This window comes from Microtus oregoni, unplaced genomic scaffold (genome assembly GCF_018167655.1).
Source record: "Microtus oregoni isolate MIOR12 unplaced genomic scaffold, Mior012 000034F_ref0000314, whole genome shotgun sequence".
In the NCBI taxonomy this organism is placed as follows: Eukaryota; Metazoa; Chordata; class Mammalia; order Rodentia; family Cricetidae; genus Microtus; species Microtus oregoni.
Genome location: NW_024543093.1, coordinates 13,924,832 through 13,946,264, shown reverse-complemented (window position 1 = coordinate 13,946,264; position 21,433 = coordinate 13,924,832). Strand labels below are relative to the sequence as shown.

Below are 21,433 nucleotides of genomic sequence, written 5' to 3'. Positions count from 1 at the left end.
GGAGGGCACAGACGCACCTGCTGCACGGAGCAAGCGCTCAGGCACGGAGCAAGCGCTCAGCCTGGGACAGTTCAGCCGCTCTGGCTGCAGGCCAAGCTCCACCCAGAAGGATCGCGACTGCGAGGCTCCTCGGAGCCAGATTAGACTCATTCGCAGACTAAAACGGCGCCCTACTCCCACACACCCGGTCACACGAACCATTTCCAGCGACATGGTGTCTTGGTATCTGCTTGGGGTTCCTGCTGTCAGTGGAGGGGAGGCCGAAAACGATGGGAGAAACCTGGAGAGTCCCTCCACAGTCATAAGGACCCAGATCCCAAGAAAACGACAGGGACCAAAAGGGATGTCTCAGTGATGTGTAGCGGCCATATTCTTAATGTCTGGATTTCTCATTGGATTTGCATCCCGAAACAACTTGCCTGGCTGGCCATCAAGACACAGACCCGCCCCTTAAAGCTTACGCGGCGGGAGAGCACAGCCATCTCTCCGAGTGAGATCCCATGAATTCTCGGCGCAAGGCTGCTCCGACAGCCCAGCTTACCCCACTAGTCCACACTGGCTCCACTAGGGGAAGGAGCATAAGCAGAGCCTGTCCCGGCTTTCCTGACTGGGCACTTGCTCAGCGGGCAATTCTTGTTTCCTCCGTTTCCAATGGGGTCACAGATGTGTTCAAGGAATTCCAGTCTCTATGGCAACAACTCATTCCGTCATAGAAGACAAAAGAAAGACCAGGTCTCGTTGGAATAAGAGAAACTGATATTATCACACTAGAGGAATTGAAATGATGCAGATTTCTCTACCTTCCCATATTCAGTCAGTAGCATAGAAAGCATATATGTGAAGGAACACAATTATTGAAGACATAAAGTGTAATTTATGGACAGAGGCCAAGCATACTAGCAAAAGTCCTATACTTTAACAATGACCAAGCACTTAACTTTACCCAATGACTTTATTTATTTATTTATTTGGTTTTTCGAGACAGGGTTTCTCTGTAGCTTCGGAGCCTGTCCTGGAACTAGCTCTTGTAGACCAGGCTGGCCTCGAACTCACAAAGATCTGCCTGTCTCTGCCTCCCGAGTGCTGGGATTAAAGGCGTGCGCCACTACCGCCCGGCTCCCCAATGACTTTTGATGTCTTCTAGAAGCTCAATATCACCTGCCTCCCAATAGCCAGTCTTGAGACAACAGGTGCTACACAATTCAGCCTGGCCCTCAGATATCCGCGAGGGTCAGATTCAAGAGGGACGCTGAGTCAGATTGCTCCTGGTGGCTGTCACCAAACCTAAGATCACAGTATCTATCTGAAGTCAGATTCAGGCACCCAATCTTGTGGAGACAGTTAAAACATACAAATTAATAGTAAAAAGCAGGAAAAGGAGAACTACTCGATAAGGTTACATTGCGAAGAGGAGCAGAAAGATTCAGTGATCGTCATCAGTCCATCTTGGGATGACTAAGGTTAGAAGGAAGTTTAGGGGACCTAGGCACATTAAGCAGTCCAGGACAAGGCATGATCCCACCATCACTCAAATGTCAACATTTCTATGAGGTTACTAATCTCTTTATTGGAGGAGGGAAGCATTTTGGAGAGAAGAGCTCCAGCTCCGGCTGATCCAACACGAGATTCCTGGAGAAATCCCAATTCCTTGGGTTTCTGTTTTCTTTTGTTGTTATTGTTGTTTTGCTTTTCTGACAACAGGCTGGCCTTGAACTCAGAGATCCACCTGTCCCCCCTCCTGAGTGCTGAGATTAAAGAACTGTGCCACCATCACCTAGCTGGGGTTCAGTTTTAATACCATTAAAGCTAGAGCATCTCCTTAGAAAATATTCCTTTCTGCCAGGTTAGTGACAGGGACATAAGATTTAACGTCAAACACAGTATGGGACCTGAAAGGAAATAACTTGGGACTGCTCAGAAAGAGCAATGTATCTATTTTAAGGCTTTGGGGAAAGAAGGGTGATGCACTGGGAGGAAGAAGTGTTGTTGATGTGTGACTCAGAGCTTGTGGGGGAAGGAAGGGATGCATCATTTAAAGTTCTTGGTGGTTTAGGATCTGGTTGCCTGAGGAGCTTGCTCATTTCTGTGGTGGGGGTGTTAGGTTTTGGCTAGGTGCTAATTGGGCCACAGTTTCCTGCAGTGTTTCAGGTACTGGCAGGTTACCTACCACGAGTATGTCTGTGATTCTCTACCCAGGCTTGAGGAAGGAAGTGCTAATTCATAGAGATAAAGCAACTCTTCTTGGATAACCTGGTTCTCAGAGCTGATTCTGAGGTACCTGATGCTGCAGGGATAGTTTAATGGCTAGTGTAATAAAGCCCCCTAGCTGTCTGGATTAGAGTGTGACGGGTCACATCATACTCTGTCTAGCACTCAGTCTCATGGTCTCAAGGAACAATCTCTGTTTCAGTGTCCTCAGTCACACCTCACAGTGAAATTACAGAATCACACCAGGCTACTTGTCAGTTTCCCTCAACTCCTTCGAGGGACTGAGAATCACAGAATCCCAGTTGGGTGCTTGCCAAACAAGCCTCCATAGCTGTGAGAATTACAGCATCAGCATTGAGGTTAGAGAGGCTGCTGCAGAGGGATGGGACCTCAGAAACAGCTGGCCATATCTGACAATACAGACCCTACTTAAAAGGTCTGCGAGATGACAAAATTCCCACTTAATTGCTATAAGCCTTCATCCGGGGTTGAAGATTTAGTTCAGTGATAGAGCACCTGCCTTACAAGCACAAGACCCTGGGTTCCGTCCTCAGCTGGGGGTCAGGGGAGAGACAAAATAACAAAAATGGTTGGAGACATGACTCAGCAGTTAAGAACACTGTCTGCCCAGAGGACCTGAGTTCAATTCCCAACACTCACAGGGCAGCTCACAACTTTTTGTAACTTCAGTTCCAGGGGATCTGACACCTTCACAGACATGCATGCAGGCAAAACACCAATGCACATAAAAGAAAACAATTAAAAGATTTCTACCTACTGCTTGAGAGGCAGAGACAGGCAGATTTCTATGAGTCCAAGGCCAGCCTGGTCTACAGAGCGAGTTTCAGGACAGCCCAGGGCTGTTCAGAGAAACCCTGTCTTAAACACCAAAAAGTCAAGCAACAAACAAAAAAGAATTCCACCCCTTTTAGCAATATGTGAAAGCAAAAAAATACAACTCTCACCCCAAAGGAGATAAGAGATAATTTATTCTGGAGCCAACTATGAGTACCCTGAAAATACTCATGTTACCCTAGTAGTATGTCCCAGTGTAGTAACAGTATTATGATGTTTTATAGTTACAAAGATAGTCAAGAGACTTGAAATATATTGGTGGAAACGTTGGATAGGTAGATTACGGAAAATGAGGACATTTCTATGATATGTCTCAGATGACCTTGACGTTATGGTTGGTCAAGAACTGTGCTAAATTAATATCCTTAAAGAGATTCTTAAAGAGGTGGGTGGTCCTTGGACTTCCCACAGGTCAGGGAACCCTGATTGCTCGAGCTGATGAGGGAGAGGGGCTTGATCGGGGGAGGGGGAGGGAAATGGGAGGCGGTGGCGGGAAGGAGGCAGAAATCCTTAATAAATAAATAAATAAATAAATAAAGAGATTCTGATAACTACAATATTAGCCCCTACACTCAAGAGGGGAAAAAATCGCTAGCAAGAGAGTTAAAGATAGCCCAAGACAAATTAAGCTTTGGACCTGCAACAACCCCATCTCTCCAGTCACTGAAGCTGTAATCACCTTTATAGAACATTCAAAGTTCAACGTGGCTTCTTTTCTTTTGAAATGAAAAAATATTTTTGAGGTAGTCTCACTATACAGCCCTTGCCGGCCTGAACTTGCTATGTAGACTAGGCTGGCTCTAACTCAGAGATCCACTTAGGTATGCCTCAACAATGCTGGGATTAAAGGCATTCACCACCAGACCCAGAAAATTATGTATGTATATAGTGTATGCATGTTTCCATATGTGGGTATGTGCACATGTGTGAGTATGCACATGTGTGCATATCTGCAGAGGCTCAAAGGGGGTATCAAATCCCCTGGGGCTGGAGTTACAGATGTTTGTGAACAGACGGATGTGGGTGCTGGGATCTGAACTTGGGTCATCTGCAAGAGCTGAAAGTGAGCCATCTCTGCAGCCCAAAGGGGAAGTGGTTGGTTTCTTTCTTTCTCTCTTTTTTTTTCTTTCTTTTTCTTTCTTCCTTCCTTCCTTCCATCCTTCCTTCCTTCCTCTTTCCCTCCCTCCCTTCTTCCTTCCCGCTTTTATTCACTCTTATTCTTTCCTTTTCCTCCTTTTTTTTCTTTTTGAGGTTGGGGGTGCATTTTTTCACAAATACAATGAAATCAGGGAGCCAGCTGTGACTGCAACATTGCATACTTAAAACATTTTCTACTTTTGTCTTTTTTTTTTTTAAAGTTCATTTGCAGCCTGCATGTTACTAGCCTGTCAGCACTGTCTACCTTTGGCAGAATTATAAGGTACCCGCATTAAAAAAATGAATCGAGTGGAAGCAAAGGAAACATTTAAACACACTCATATAAGCAGGTTGTTGAAATTCAAGATCTCGTACATTCTCAAGTTCAAACACCAGACTTAACATTGAAATCAAGACCCAGAGCAGATCACTGGAGAATGGTCAAGGACACATAAATAAGTAACTGGGGGAGCATGCAATCCTCTGCCATGCACAACCCCAGACTTGAAACGGTGCCTCCCCAAACCTTCAGATTTTCCAAAGGGACGTTCTTCTGCACATCACCTAAATGGATATTCACAGGACCCCTTATCCAAGGAACTACCTATCCTAAGAGTCTTTCTTTAAGCCTGATCTTCACACATTTTTCTTCACACAGACAAGTTAGAATGACCCCAGAGACTCTGTACGCTAAAAATACTATTCACAAAACACCACCCTCATGCCTGTTACCACCCCATGGGAACCAGGAGCTACACCTACCTCTGGCCTCCTGCTTCTTTCCTCCTTGCGCCCTGCAGCTCCTAGGGTAGCAATTCTAACCAGAAGTCACATGCTTTCAGTGAGGGGGCCTGTCTTCTGCCCACTCGCTTAGTGACCTGCTTCATGCCAACATGGGTCATGAGACAAGGATGTTGACTCAAAATATTTTAGCTAAATGCTAGGATGCTCCCACATTCTACTTCTATGTACACTTACGAAGTGGAGAAAGCTCTAAGACACTGTTCATATGGATTTAAAGACGGGGCAGCAGCCTATTCTTTGGCAATGCAAAGTTGGTAGTTGCTTCTAGGTAAACACACCAGCGTGGAAAAGGACAAAACTGATATGAACTCTCCGTTCTGCTCAGTTTCTAGTTTTCCTTTTCCCCAGCTGGTGGTTGTCAGAGAGGTCTCTGGGCCTGAGCGTTTAGATATTCTGCTTACCCCTTTGCAAGCATCTCTTGATCCACCACCACTACTGAATCACGTGGTCATTTGGGTTTGAAACAGAGCTTACGTTGTAATGGAAGATGGCCTTGAACCCTTGACTGTCTTAATTCTCTTGCCTCCACTGCTTGTTTCCCAGCCATTTCTGTAGTCACTGTTAACCCTCCAGATAGTGTCATTAGGAAGCACCAGGGATGGCAGGTCTCCAAGTAGGTCTGGGACGCTGAAGACACCTGGCAAACTCCATGGAGCAGTTCTAGGATGACCCTTCCTGACAAGCAGTAGGTCCTACATGAAAGGTATAGCAGGGAGGGGTGTGTAGGCATCAGAGTCACTGGTATAAGGAACCTGTTCTGTCTGTTTGAAAGGCAGTCTGGGAGATGAAGACATTGTTCAGGGCCAGTGCAGAATCAGGAAACAGGCAAGAGCCTCCTGGTGACAGAGTAGGGGAGCCTGCTAGAGGGAGGCAAGATATCCACCAGGCCATTAGATCTTGAAGGCTCCTTTATATTGATAGTGGATGGTGTAAGAGGAGTTTGGGGCCAGAAATAAACAGATGAGCCCCTATCCTCCGGCACAGGGTGATGATGAATCGTCCTCAGTTTGATTGCATACAGAGTCACCATAGAAACACACCACGTGGTCTGAGGGGTGTTTTCAGGGAGACCCACTCTCAATTTGGGTGGCACCATTTCGAGCACTGGGATTCAGGACTGAATAGAGGGGTGGAGGGTGGGAGACACGAGATGAGCCCCAATCTGACTGTGGAGGCAATATGGTCAACCAGTAGTCTCGTTGATTCACACATCCTGACAACCTCTCACCACGCGTTCCCTTCCATGAGGGACTCTAGGACTTCTTAAATCTTGACTCAAAACACTGGCTGTCCTGGAACTCACTCTATAGACCAAAGTGGTTTTGAACTTCACAAGTCAACAGTTTGTATGTTTTAGCATATACAGACTCTAGATTTTAGCGAGAGAGAGACCTGAAACTATAGGTCTATTTGGAGTCAGGTGTGGTGGTGCACACCTCTAATCCCAGCACTGGGAAGGCAAAGGCAGGTGTGTCTCTGAGTTCAGGGCCAGCCTAGTCTACAGAGCAGGTTCCAGGAGAGCCAGGGCTACAGAGAGAAACCCTGTATGGGAAAAAAAAAAAGTTCATTTGGGAGGAGATGAAGGCCATTGGGCAGAGGGAAAGAGGAAAAAAAAAGGGTGAGAAAAAAAAACATAGTATGCATGTGTCAAAAACATCATGACAAAACCCATTACTTTGCATAATAATACATGCCATTTTTTTAATTTAGAGGAAAAAATAATATGCAGAAGAAATTACTTTTACCAATCTGGACCTAATGTAAGCATCCTGAAAATGACTAGTCTTAGGTTCAATGTTCACTAGGTTGAGTATAACTTCTTGCTATGTTTACCCCTTCCTATAATCAAATGGGTAGTTGGGAACATCTGTGTTTGTGAAGACCAGTATATTGGAGGAAATACTGTTATGTTGGTATAGTAACTCAGGAAAGTAAAAACTGGACTAGAGCAAAGACAAACCTGCCGCTGTGAAGGCAAGTGTCCCATGCTCACACCACAGGGCACTGCTCCTTAATAACTGTGATAAAAGAAAACGTGTTTGTAAAACCAACAAAGTACAAAACATCCTGAATCATGAAAATGAACAAAGCACCTTCACTTCACTAATATGAGAGTAATTCTCATGAATTCAAATTTCTGGAACAATTTCTATGCTCACCAAATATAGAATTATACTCAAATCTCATTACATTCAACACAGAGGCACCTAACTATGATCTAGCCAACCCCATAAATCCCTGGAAGCTAAACACCAATCCTGCCAGAAGGTCTACAGAAAGTTCTTACTGGTGAGACATACTTGCTTACTGTGTATGAACAAATTTAGTACAATTTATTACATGGTACTCATAGTCTTTGGAAGGGGCCACTGATACCAACATACCTCTTAGTATAATGACTGGAGGAGAAATTACAATGAAAAATCAACGATACAATATAAGCATCAAAACAACATTTACACAAGAAAAAAATCATTTATATATGTACAATTGAAATGGCTGGTGACATGAAAACACTAGGAACACCTGCAAACGTGCAAGGATCTACAATTACAGAGTGACATTTACACCCACCTTCCCAGTCGACTAAGAATTAACACTTGTTAACCTACAGATGGCTTGAAAATAGTTTAAAGGACATAGAGACAAGAAATGTTAGGGGGAAAAATCAGCTAGAGAGAAGGTTAACAATAAAAATATACAAAAGTGGGTTTTGTTCATGGAAGAGAATGACAGTCTACAAAATTGGTAAGAACTTGCCATATGAATTAAGAGGGAAAATCTCAATAGTCACAAAAAGTCATTTTTCCATGATGCATTAATCTGGAGAACGTGAAAGCAAGGCTTTTCTTTATGCCTTCTGACATTTCGGGTAACTATCAACTCATCAATGTTCAGAAATTAAAAGAAAAATGACTTGATTCAATGCAAAATGATTCACCCATTAAACTTGTATGCATCATTGCTTTAAGAAACCTTACTAAATTAATGTAAAGATAATGTACCTTTTTCCTTTTTTTTTGAAATTTTAGTTTCCATCTCCTATACTCAAGCAATCTTCTACCTCACATACTCAGTTTAAAGATAATTTCCCAGGGGCTGAGAAATGGCCCAGTGGTTAGGGTGCGTAACAGTCTTGCAGAGGACTGGATTCAGTTTCCAGCACCCACATGGTGCTCATGATTGCCTATAATTCCAGCCCCAGGGGATCTGACACCTCCTTCCAGTCTCTGCAGGCACTACATGAATGTGCACAAATTCACACACAGACACATGCATATACAGATAATCTTTCAAATTAATTTAAAAAGATAATTTTTCTAGAGCAAAAATGTAAAGCATGGAGATCAGAAAGTTTCTTTTAAGAACGAAATACTGAGTTGGGCAGTGTTGGCGCACGCCTTTAATCCTAACACTTGGGAGGCAGTAGAAGGCAGATCTCTGTGAGTTCGAGGCCAGCCTGGTCTAAAGAGCTAGTTCCAGGACAGAGAGGGCTGCTGCACTAAGAAACCCTTTCTCAAAAAACCAAAACAAAGCAAGAATGAACTAGTGATGCTGGATGTGGAAGCAGACATCTTTCGCCCAAACATTCTAGAGATTAAAACAGGAAGATAATTTGATCAAGACCAGCCAGGGTTACATGGTAAGACTATTTCTAAAAGACAGAAACAAATCCTTAATAAATTTCAGTAAGTACAATATCTTTACAAAGTTTTCTTCAGCTTTTGGATTTTCGAAAACAAAAATTTGTATCCAGTTCTTCACATTATTCACATTTATGGAAATTAACATATGAGAAGTTTTCATAGGACGGTTGCCACTATTTGAGCTTCTTGTGCTTTGACAAGGAAAGATTCTCACTGGGGAAGCTATTGGACATCTTTTCTAGTCAAACAAACTTTTCTTTTCTTCTCTCTCTCTCTCTCTCTGAAATAGTCTTATTATGTAGCCTTGGGTAGCTGGAAAATCAGTAGGTAGATCAGGTTGGCCTTGAACTCTGAGATTCCCTGACTCTGCCTCTCAAATTTAGGGATTAAAGGTATGGTACACCATGTCTGGGCCAAACATTCTTTCTTAATCCAAGAATAAGACCAAAAGGTGTTCCACATGCTTAACCTTTATAGTTCTCTCTGAATGCAGTCCTATGTTATGAAGACTTTTCAAGTTCTGTATTCAAGGGTACTGTCTGGTGAGTTCTTCTGTGTCTGTGGAAAGAACTATAATAACTGAAGGCTTTCCCGCATTCCGTACAGACGAAGGGTTTCTCTCCAGTGTGGCTTCTTTCATGTGACTTGACATAACGAAAAGAACGGAAGGGTTTCCCACATTGCGAACATATAAAGGGTTTCTCTCCAGTGTGGATTCTTTCATGTATTTTGAGGTAACTGGGAGAACGAAAGGCTTTTCCACATTGCACACACGCATAAGGCTTCACTGTCGTGTGAGCTTTCTCGTGTCTTCTCCATGATATGCGACTACAGAAGGCTTTCCCACATTGTTTGCATAAATAGGGCTTTTCTCCAGTATGAGTCTGCTTATGACTGTGAAAGGTACTGAACCAACTGAAGGCTTTCCCGCACTGCTTGCAAACATAGGGGTTCATGCCACTGTGAATTACTTCATGCCTTTTTAAGTGATACAGAGAAAAGAAGGCTTTGCCACATTGCTTACATACATACGGTTTCTCTCCGGTGTGAGTTCGTTCATGGATCTGAACCTGACGAGAAGACCTAAAGGCTTTCCCACACTGTTTACATAGATAGGGCTTCTCTCCAGTATGAATCAATTCATGGTACTGAAGGGAACCGAGAAAAGTAAAAGCTTTCCCACATTCCTTGCACACATAAGGTTTTTCTCCAGTGTGAGTTCGTTTATGAATTTGAACTTGCTTAGGAGACCTAAAGGTTTTTCCACACTGCTTACATACATAGGGTTTCTCCCCGCTATGCATCAGCTCATGGTATTTAACCGAACTGTGACTAGTAAATGCTTTACCACATTGCTTACATACACATTCTCCAGAATGGATTATTTTATGTGTTCGAAAAGCACTTTCACAACTGAAAACTTTCTCACACTGCAAACACACAAAGAGCTGCTCTCCTGTGTGAGTCCGTTCATGTTTGCGAAAGGCACCCGAAGAAGCAAAAGCCTTACCACATTTCGTGCACTTGTACGGCTTCTCTCCACTGTGCATCATCTCGTGGAACCGAAGTGAACTACGGTCAGTGAAGGCTTTCCCACACAGCTTGCACACATAGGGCTTTTCTCCAGTGTGAATTCTTTCGTGTGTCAGAAGGGAACTCGAACGGGCAAAGGTTTTCCCACACTGTTTACACATATAGGGCTTCTCACCAGTGTGAATTCTTTCATGTATTTGTAGGGAACTAGGAAAAGGGAAGGCTTTCCCACACTGCTTACAAACGTAAGATTTTTCTCGGCTGTGGTATTCTTCATGCCTTCTAAAAGAACTGGAAGAAGTAAACACTTTCCCACATTGCTTACATTCATACTGTCTTTCTCCAGTAGACGTCTTTTCGTCATTTTGACCGGACATGAGACATTTAACATCTTCATTACCGTGTCTAGTTTCAGATTTCTCCCTAGTGGGAATTCTTTTATTCTTCTGGAAGGCTGTGGAAGAATGGGAGGCGTTCTCAGGTTCCTTATGTTTATTCAATTCTTTTCCATATTCCTGAGTGTCATATGGTTTGTGTCCTGGGTGAGGATGAGGAGGGACATTTAGAGACAAATGGCCAATTACCACTTCTCCATACACATGGCTTTCGTATGTGGGAACTCCTGGACATGATTTCTGGTCCACAACACACTCTGGAGTCCAGTTAATGATCTCTGCATACTGGTGACCTTCTGTATATTCACAGAATCTCTCCAACAACTGGCTACTGCAAAAAATAAAAAGTGTTACTAAAAAATTGTTTATTAATGATTTATCACAAGGAGTGCTAGTTATATCTCTTGCAATAATTTTTTAAATGTTTGAATTGAATGCTCTGCAATATGGTTTAAGGATATTTAGAATAAAAACAGAGGTATTCGTGAGTAGTTGTGTTACATTGTCTTTACCACAGGCAAAAGCTGAATGTCTGCATTACATTTAAATACGTTTTCAAGGGGTTGGAGAGATGGCTCAGTGGTTAAGAGCATTGCCTGCTCTTCCAAAGGTCCTGAGTTCAATTCCCAGCAACCACATGGTGGCTCACAACCATCTGTAATAAGGTCTGGTGCCCTCTTCTGGCCTGCAGGCATACATGCAGACAGAATATTGTATACATAATAAATGCATAATAAAGGCATATATGCAGACAGAATATTGTACACATAATAAATACATACATTTTCAATATCTAATACTGTATACCTTTTTGATGTGCTAGTGACTAAAATAATGTTGGATTCTGACATATTTGTATATTCATTATGAGTTATCTTGATAATTCATTCTATTATAAAAAGAAATTTTATTATTACTTCGTTTTTAATGTATACACAAAGTCTGGAGATGAGTCAATACAACATTTTGAATAATAATATGTACAAAGAAAGACAGTATATATGAACCAAGAGAAAGTATTTCTTGTGGCATCACAATGCTCCAGTTGTTACTAATACTAGTTCTGATTGCCGCAGGTTAATGTGTAAGCAGATCTGGAGAAGATCTGTTAAAATTAAAATCGTGTGGAGCTGGGTTTATTTGTGTCACCTGTTTATAAAATGTGCTAGCACACAAAGAGTCCCGAGGATCACTGCTGTCTCCTAGGGTACAAATTACCTTAGCTTTCTCCAGAGATTTTTGTACTCATTGTGAATGTTTTGGTGTTCCCATTTGTTTCCTAAAATACAGACCAAGAAAAATGAATTACTGCTACAGGGAAAAAAGAGATTCTAGCTAAATTCACAGTATAAAGTGATTCCCACCTGACATATTCACCCACAGTGGTTTTTTTTTCCATAATCTTATTCATGTAGTAGGCTTAAATAAGCAAAAACTACTTATTCTTTCATTGACTAAGTAAGAAAATAATGGCATCTTCACCTATAGAAGCCAGGTTCCTCAAGGTTTCCTGCATCACATCTTTGTAGAGGTTCTTCTGGGATGGATCCAGCATTGTCCATTCCTCCAGGGTGAAGTTCACAGCCACATCCTCAAAGGTCACTGACTCCTAAAAAGAGCCCATATATATTTCCAGGAGAAAGGGTGAGCCTTACAGTACTGGAGATCTAGACTTAATTCATAAGAACTTGAGATGATGCTATGTTCCACAGGTGTTCAAATCATGTTCTTATTCCATACACACAATTTTATACACGTGCTGATTTTTCACACGGCAATTCTAACAGCAGATTGGAGATATCTGCTAAAGCAAAAGCAGAATGAGATCACTCCTTGTGCTGAAAATTTCTGCTACACAGATAGCCCTAAACTTTTTATAGCAACTTAGGATTACTTAATACCATAAGAGAGACAACACTGACTGTCATGAGACTATATTATCATATGCATGCTGGAGAAAATGTTCTACCTCTCCTGTGGAATGGAAACTGGTACTGGGAAGAATTCCTCTTCAATCTAATTCTAAAGAATGGTATGGCTTTTCCAAACAGTTGATGCCAACCATATGCTTTTTAAAATTTATTTATTGTATGTGCACAGTATTCTGTCTGCATGTTTGCCTGTACACCAAAAGAGGGCATCGAATCTTTTTTTAATTAATTAATTAATTAATTTTTTTTAAAGATTTTTTTTATTTATTATGTATACAGTGTTCTGTCTGCATATATGCCTACTCTCCAAAGAGGGCACCAGATCTCATTACAGATGGTTGTGAGCCACCATGTGGTTCCTGGGAATTGAACTCAGGACCTCTGGAAGAGCAGTCAATGCTCTTAACCTCTGAGCCATCTCTCCAGCCCATCGGATCTTATTATAGATGGTTAATGAGCTGCCATGTGGTTGTTGGGAATTAAACTCAGGACCTCTGGAAGAGCATTCAATGCTCTTAATCTCTGAACCATCTCTCTAGCCCCTATATGCCACTGTTATAACTTTAGTATCTTTGCAGTATTTTTGCATGGTTATCAGAAATTAATGATTGGAAAACACTTTCTTTGCACGATGAGTTTCAAAGAAGCTGGCTTAGTGGATACAATTTCATGTCTTGTCACAACTTGTTAGGGACCTTAGTACATTCTCAATGAATGTACTGAAAAATATTTGGAAGCATGTACTTGGTTTCTTATAGTTCACTCTTAATGAAGAAACTGAAAGCTGGGCATGGTGGCCCACACCTCTAATTCCAGCACATGGGAGGCAGAGGTGTATTTCTGTAGGTCCAAGGCCATTGCTGGCTACGTAACGAGTTCCAGGGTAGCCAGAGCTACATAGTGAGATCTTGTCTCAAAGCAAACAAGCATAAAAATAAACTGTAAAAAAAAACAAGTAAAATAAAAATCGAATGGAATGCATTAAGAATAATCTACAGTACAAGAAAACAAACAAGAAACTAGAGGCAATGCTAATAAAGCCATACTTGCTTGCAGAGGCAATATATGTTTTTCTAAAAATAATCTTCTCAAAGACAATAAATATATTGGACTTACTTGTGTAAAAACAATAACAATTATATATAAATTTCAGATTTCAGTACTTCTTTCTTGTTCCCAAATCTAAAAAGTACCCTTCATACATCCATCTTACAAGTTTATTTAGAGAAAATTTCCTTAAACTTTTAACCTTGTTGTAAACTACATTTGTTTAGAAATGTTAAAATGGGGGAGGGGGTTAGAAGCAGGAGAAATAGCTCAGAGGTCAAGAGCACTTGCTGTTCTTGCAGAGGGTCCAACACCCACATAAGACAGCTCAGAACCATCAGTAACTCTCATTTCAGGGGATCTCTGACCTCCACGGATATCTGCACCCACCTTCATGCACAGAAGAACAAGAAAACACACATTCCAAGTCCCGGTTCCATGGTGGTCTCTTGGGGGGGGTGGTGGTTAAGAAGTCTGGGCACAACAACATAAGTATACACAAATAAGAAATAAAATTTAAAAAGAGGTGGTTCACAGCAACTGTGAACTCTCAGGAGAGGAACACTTGTATCTACTTGTATACCCACTGGTAAGCCCACCAAACCCAGATGGCTATTTCCAAGTTCAGAGTCACACAGGTGCCTCGATTAAACTCTGAGGGACAGTAAACGAATAATGATGCCTATGGAAAAGAGATCTGAAAGACAGGAATAAGGATGGCAGGATGAAAAGGAAAAAGAGATGGTATGGGGAAAACAACCAGAATACATAATTTATGTGTATGAAATTGTCAAAGATTAAATGTATTTTAAAAATGGAGCTTGGTTTTTTTTTTTTTTTTTTTTGCCAAGTGTATATAAACTGGAAACTTTACAGAACAGGAGAGGAATAAAGAAAAAAATAGAGGCGGTAAGGATTTAACAAGCACCCAGATTCTACATATACCCATTGTAAAGGCAATTAATTAACATTCTTCTTTAAGATGCCTGTATCTACAGTTAGCCATGTCTTATTCTTTCCCTGGAGTCCCTTTTTTCTAATAAACCCTGTACTATATTTATTTCCAGGGCTGAAGAGATGGCCCAGAGGCTAAGAAGAGAACTGCCTGTTCTTCCAGGGTTCTGAGCACAGTTTCCAGCCAGCACATGGTGGCTCACAACCATCTGTAACGGGATCTGATGTCCTCCTCTGGCGTACAGGTAAACATGCAGCCAGAAGTTTGTATATATAATAAATAAATAAATCTTAAAAAAAATAAATCTCCAATTGGGTGTTATAGTGTGTGCCTTTAACCCAGCACTTGGGAGACAGAGGCGATCCTGGGAAATGGCCCAGAATTAAGTATGGCAAGGGCTAAAGGAGGAAAACCCATAATTCACTGCATTTCCCATCAGGTCCAATCTCGGGCAAGCATACATCCAGACATATTTCCTGCCTATACTACCTCCTGCCTGCATGCGATCAAGCACACCGGTACAGATGGGCCAAACAAACTTGCCTAGGAGAGTGAATACATGTGGCCTCCAGCATTTCAGGAACTACCTGTCCTTGAGCAAGGGGCTTGCATTTTTGTCTCATGGATCTCTAAGGCATAGTAATTAAAACTTAAAATGTGACTTTGACTCTCACAGAAGGAGACTCTTAATTGAGATAATGCCTCAACAAAATTTGCCTAATGGCAAGTCTGAGGGCATTTTCATTACGGTGGGGTCCAGCTCACTGTGGGAAGTGCCACCACGGGTAGGTATAAGAACACAGGCTGAGCAAGCCATGGTGAACAAGCCAGTTCGCTTAGCAGCACTCTGTGGCCTCTGTCTCAGGTCTTGCCTCCAGTTTCATGCTTCCACAGGGCCTAGAGGGCTCAAGTCTTAGACAATGTATAAAGGAAGAACACACTTTATCAAACACAGAGGTTACACTGTGCCGAGAGAGATCTTCATTAGAATCGAGTCCTGCACACTGTCCTGCTAAGAGCAGTAGTAGTTACCGCAAATGGGCTTAACCTGAGCTCTCGCTGCTATCCTTAAACAGATGGTACTATCACAGAGCAGGAATTAAGTTAAAACTCGGATCTAATCTACATGGGAAATAAAAAAGACAAGCTCTCCTGAGTAAACTGGGAGCGTGGGGACCACAGGAGAGGGTTGAAGGGGAAGGGAGAGGAAGGGGAGCAGAGAAAATATATTAACTCAATAAAATCAATAAAAAAGAAAGTTAAAAATCTGGACATAAGCCAGTGAGATGCATCACTGGGTAAACACTGGGCATTTGAGTTAGTTCCTGGAAACCTCTGTGAGGAGAGAATGAACTCCAGAGAGCTGTCCTTTAACTTACACATACATGCCATGACACACAGACCTCCTCCCATGCACAATAAATAATAAACTGCTTTAGAAAAATTATGATTGCTCTGTATGGCAGAGTTTATTGATTTTGAGTCAGGATCTTACTATGTAGCTCTGGCTGGCCTGAAACTCACTCTGTAGATCAGACTGTCCTGGAACTCACATCGATCCAGTTGCCTCTGCTTCCGGAGTGCTGGAATTAAATGACCAATTTGGGCAGACATTAAATTTATCTAAAGCTTAATCACACATTAGAGAGTCTGCTTTTATGAGTAGTAAATGCCTTAAAAACAGACTATGATAGATTTGTTCCTGAGACATACCACACACAGGAAGAATCTAAAGAATCTTTTAGTTGGATAGACAATAAATACTTAGCTGATTAACCCAAAAGTTAAAGCGGTTTTTAGACTATTTATTAGACTCTAACATATGAATTAACTCTTATACATTAATCAGCTAATTGACTCTAATATATTAATAATAAAATTATTAGCCTCTAATATAAAGAAGAGAGTTTTTTTTTTTACTGTTGATTTATCCTTTCCTATCTCTGGAGTATTATTTGCCTCCGCGAGGCCTTCCAAGTCTTCCTGTTTCTTATCCTTGGCTGCGGGTATATACAGCATGCTCGGATGTGCTCAGCTTTCTGCCAAAGACAGCTGGCTTGATTCGCAGCAGTAGGAAACTATCTTCCACACGAAACAGCTGTTAAGGATGCAAGGATTATGACGAACAGTGAGGGAATATCGGAACACTCTCTAGTGCATTAGAAGAGCACACCTGTACTTCATTTTACAAAAAAGAATCTGTGCATGCGCAGTGGTAGGTTGTCCAGAATATACACACTGCACACACTGCCAACTGTGTCTGTATTCTAAGTTAACCTCTGATTTTGATGGGTGGTGACTCATGAGGCATTCAAGGCTGGGTGGCCTTCATGTAAAAAACAACCTGATACACAGAGAGAGGAGGCGATGGAGGAAAAAGCACCAAAGCCATAAATCCGAGGCAACACTGACCTCCTTGCCCGGAAAGGCAAGAGTAAACTACAAAACCACTCCCTGGCTTTCTTTCCCTGCCCTATCTAACATGCTGGGTAGGACAGATCTTTGGGATGTTACTCCACTGTCTTCTCAGATTGGTTGGCTGTCTGAATAAGACACAGTTTTAGGATTCAACTCCTAGCTCTGTCCACTGGCTCCCTAAAGTGATGGGTAGCATGAACCAGTTTCCCACTTTATCTTCCACGTGTACACATGAGATTAAGGCAAAGAATCCACAACTCACAAGCACACAAGATTCAGCCTTGTACAAGTGTTGTGTAGAGGGCATGTTAATTCACTCAAAGCGGCAATACTCTGCTTAGTGATAAAACACATGAAGGCTAAAAGGAATATGTACATGCACACACACACACACGCACGCACACACACACTCCACTCTGCTCCTCCAGATACAAAGCCAAAGGAGACGAGGATGCCACGGAGCCCAACCCATTCACTCACCTGCACGTGGCTCCTCTGGCCCGCACACGCACAATGAATTTTAGTGTGAAACAAATGGAAACAGTTTACTGTAACCTTTCTCTTGGCTTTCACAGGCTTCATCAATCTAGCTACTCACTTACAAACTGCAGAAATTGCTACGACCTACTTATTCATGAAAGAAAATTCTAAAATGCTGAAATAACCCAATTATTTTATTTTTAAAAATTATATAATGAGGGAAGCATCCAGGCAAAGCAGCCTGTGTTGCTCACAGTTACACAAAGAAACCCTCAGTCAGAAAGTTAGATACTGGCTCTGGAGAGATGGCTCAGTGGTCAAGAGCATTGGTTGCTCTCGCAAAGGACCCAGATCCAATTCTCAACACCTACAAGACAATGCCAACCCCAGGGGATCTGATGCCCTCTTCTGAACTCCATAGGCACCAACAACACACGTGGTGCACCAACACACAGGCAGGCAAAACACCTGTACACATTAATAGAAGGAAAAAGTTAAATATTAAGCTCATTAAATACAGGCTCATCCACCACAGAAATTCAGCAATTGCCTGAAAGGGGCTTATCAGAAACAAAGACACTCTGATTACACAGGAACCTCCAAGAGTTCTTGAGGTTCTATTCCGAAATACAGGACAAAGCCCACATAGTCCATTATACTGCACGCCCACATGAACCACAGATGCTAAGATCTCTCCTTCATTATATTCTGACCACAACACTGTGGGTGCAAAACCAAACACATGAAACATGGACAGTGCTGCAATCCTGGCTAAGGGCTACATTCGCATAGCTCTACTTATTACTATCATCATTATTACTGTGATTAGGATTATTACTGTGGGACCAGTTGTGTTTGTGATCTAAGGAACTCCATTGCTGAAAACACCCTTATTAAGTTTTAACCCCAATAAAGCCTCCAAATGCCCACTTTTTGCTTCAGCAGCGAAGACCTGAATTTATCAGTAGAAATGTCTGGGTAGATTTTCCTTAAGACTCTCCTCGCTCTGATCCTTCAGCCATCCCAGGCTGGGCCAGCATACACCAGTTCCCTAAAGACATGATGACCTCAGAGAAAAACCTTTCTCTAGAGACTGACTGTGGAACCCTCCATTTCACTAGGCTCGCCTGCCTTCTATTTGCTCTCGTTTGTCCATATTCACAACCGTTTTTAACTCCCTACAAGCCAACCATTGGTAAGCTTGAGGGCCAACCTCACAGGACTTTATCCTATTCCAATGCTTCATTCACACATAATCACTTGATGAAACAAGTTCATGTTAAAATGATGTCTAGAGGGGCTGGAGAGATGGCTCAGAGGTTAAGAGCACTGGCTGCTCTTCCAGAGGTCCTGAGTTCAATTCCCAGCAACCACATGGTGGCTCACAACCATCTGTAATGAGATCTGGCGCCCTCCTCTGGCCTGCAGGCATCAGTCCAAGCCACTTAAGCACATGGATCAAAATTTTCCTCGCAAGGAGGTCTGGCAACGGCAGAAGGACTTGGAAAGTTAGGCTTTTGTTCAGAGTTACGAGAATCTTTAGGCCAAGGATAGAGGTCATGGAATTTAGAGGAAACTTGAGGGTTATAGGAAAGCAGATGCTATTGAAAGAGAGAGAACAGGATGAAGCACTCCTTTAATCCCAGCACTCAGGGAGGCAGAGGCAGGCAGATCTCTGTGAGTTCGAGGCCAGCCTGGTGTACAGGAGTAAGTTCCAGGACAGGTAGAGCTATACAGAGAAACCCTGTCTCAAAACACCCCTCCCCCCTAAAAGAAGAAGAAGAAGAAGAAGAAGAAGAAGAAGAAGAAGAAGAAGAAGAAGAAGAAAAGAAAACCGGCTGGGGTTGCTCTGCGTTATTCAATACTGTGGGGATTACCAGCTTTCTGACTGTGCCGAGCCTAATACGACTCTATTTTGTTAAGTGACAACTCTGCACTAGTTTATTCTGAGTATCAATGTTAACAAAACACATAGGGAACAAATTAATAATGTATCTCAATAATGACACCGGAAATATATCAGATCATTAAAATAAAGCCCTACTAAAACTAATTCATCAACCTAATCAGATGTCACCCCTGCCTGAGACTACAGAAAGTGTGTAACTGGTATATTGAACTATCAGAGGTTCACTATTAAGTGACAGGAAACATGTCGCAGGAAAGGACCCCTGCCTCTGCCGCAGGACTCCAGAGCCAGTGCAAAGTCTCCTGCCACGGGCCCCAGCTCTCTTCAAACGGCTGGTCTAATGGCCTCCGCTGCGGAGGAGCTTTGGACATCTCTGAATCCTCATTGCTAAATCTTATCAGTTCTCTGCCTCAGATTTGAAGAGAACCTCCCTTATCTTCAGCCTCTTTAACTGTATCCTAGACATTCAGCATCCTGTACATTTGCATGCCATGGTGTGAAGTGTTCGTGTGTAACCTGCCTGCCTGTTGATATTCGTGGTCAAGACTACTGAGATAAAAGAATCGTGGTTGCCAATAGCCATCTCGCAAGGATTACCAAGTGTACTCGTCAAATCGGAGCCAAAGAAGCCCACAAAGGCTGAGAGATAATTGGCTATTAAGTAAATTGGGATATTGTGGAGACATAATGGTCTCCTATTTTCCAGATAACGTGCACAGAACCCAAGATCACCACACCCCGCGGTTCTCCTCCCTCCCTCCCCGCACAGGAGCCCTAAACCAAGTATCCCCCCACGACTCTCCGCCTACACTGCCCAGACTGCAAAGACGCGGGAGCCCAGGAAACCGGAGAAGCAGCAGCACCGAGCGCTCGGGGAGAGCCAGGACCGCGACTCTGCCTGCTGACCCAGGTCCACCCAGCGGGACCCGGGCAGCGCGGCCCAGCGGAGCCCGATGAGTCCCCACTGTCGCTTCGGCTTGCAGCAGCCTCCTCCTCACGCCCAGCGGCACGCACCATTTCCAGAGACCGGGAGTCCTGATGCCCTCCGGAGACTCCTGCAGTCAGTGAAGAGGATACAGATACCGAGGGGAGAGATCTGGGGGCCTCGGCCAAAGACACAGGACGACAATATGGCGAGGACACACAATGGCACCCCAAATGTTGTGCAGCCTCCGTCACCGAAGACCAAAACTCCTCATTGGACAGTTCACAAAGCCACCAAACGTTCTCACTGATTGGGCAAAAATCCGTGGGCCCGCCTCCTGGATCCTGAGTGACAGGGGAAGCATCTCCTTCCTTGCAGGTTAAAGTCATTGACAGAGTCCTGGCTGAAGATTTCACAACTGGCCCCGTTTCTTACTCAGGAGAGCTCCGGGCCCCACCTGGGAAAAAAAAAAAAAACAAACACGTTCATTTAAAGCGCAGGCTAACCTGGCTTTGCAGATACTTATTCAGTGGGTAATTCCTGCCGCCTTTTCCTCAAAGAGAGGTTGCCGGTGACCTTAGACAATCTCACACTGACTCTGGCGACCACCCACGTCCTCATAGAAAACTGACGAAGGCAGTTTAGAAATCCTTGGGATAACAGGGAGGGTCTAATATCACATCTCAGAAACGGGGAAAGAAGCAGATAGTCAAGGCTTTCTTACAAATAATTTCTCAATCAATAAATACGAACAAAGAGGTGAGAATATTCAAGACACAGAGATAAGTGAAATTTGTGAAGACAAAAATCCAAAAAGAAAATGAAAAATTCCTACTCCTTAACAATTGATTTTTCAGTGCTTACAACCTCAACCAAGGACTCGTGATCCATGAATCCAAATATCCAGAGCAGGTGGTTCTCAATTTGTGGGTCGAGACCTCTTTGTAGGTCGAGACCTCTTTGTAGGTCGCATATCAGATATCCTGCATAGCAGATATTTCAATTCCAATTCATAAAAGTATCAAAATTACAGTTATGAAGTAGCAACGGAAATAATTTTATGGTTGGGGGTCACCACAATATGAGGAACTGTAGTAAAGGGCCCCAACATTAGGAAGGATGAGGACCACTGGTCTAAAGCCTCACTTAAAACAACCTATAGCAACTGGCCCAAATGGGCAGTCTCAAG

General features: G+C 42.7%; 1 protein-coding gene across 4 annotated transcripts; it reads right to left on the bottom strand.

The window, feature by feature from the left end:
* Positions 1-6,592: 6,592 nt before the first annotated feature.
* Positions 6,593-20,479, bottom strand: LOC121432497 (zinc finger protein 124-like). Of its 4 annotated transcripts, XM_041630489.1 has the most exons (5): positions 20,334-20,479; positions 12,062-12,188; positions 11,798-11,858; positions 9,786-10,910; positions 6,593-9,533 (listed from the first exon to the last, which is right to left on the bottom strand). In XM_041630489.1, the coding sequence occupies exons 1-5, from the start codon at positions 20,334-20,336 to the stop codon at positions 9,152-9,154; spliced, it is 1,698 nt and encodes a 565-aa protein (XP_041486423.1). In that variant the 5' UTR covers positions 20,337-20,479; the 3' UTR covers positions 6,593-9,151. The 4 variants fall into 4 exon arrangements, with proteins under 4 accessions (XP_041486423.1, XP_041486420.1, XP_041486421.1 ...); XM_041630486.1 differs by having other exon boundaries at positions 6,593-10,910; XM_041630487.1 differs by lacking the exon at positions 11,798-11,858 and having other exon boundaries at positions 6,593-10,910.
* Between the last annotated feature and the right edge of the window lie 954 nt (positions 20,480-21,433).

Bases quoted from the DNA above. Each gene is read 5' to 3' on its own strand.
- LOC121432497 (XM_041630486.1), bottom strand. The intron at 11,859-12,061 runs GTGAAGATGCCA...TCTGTATTTTAG, and splicing joins GAGGAACCTGGCTTCTATAG to GAAACAAATGGGAACACCAA. The intron at 10,911-11,797 runs GTAATTTGTACC...TATTTTTTGCAG, and splicing joins AATCTCTGGAGAAAGCTAAG to TAGCCAGTTGTTGGAGAGAT.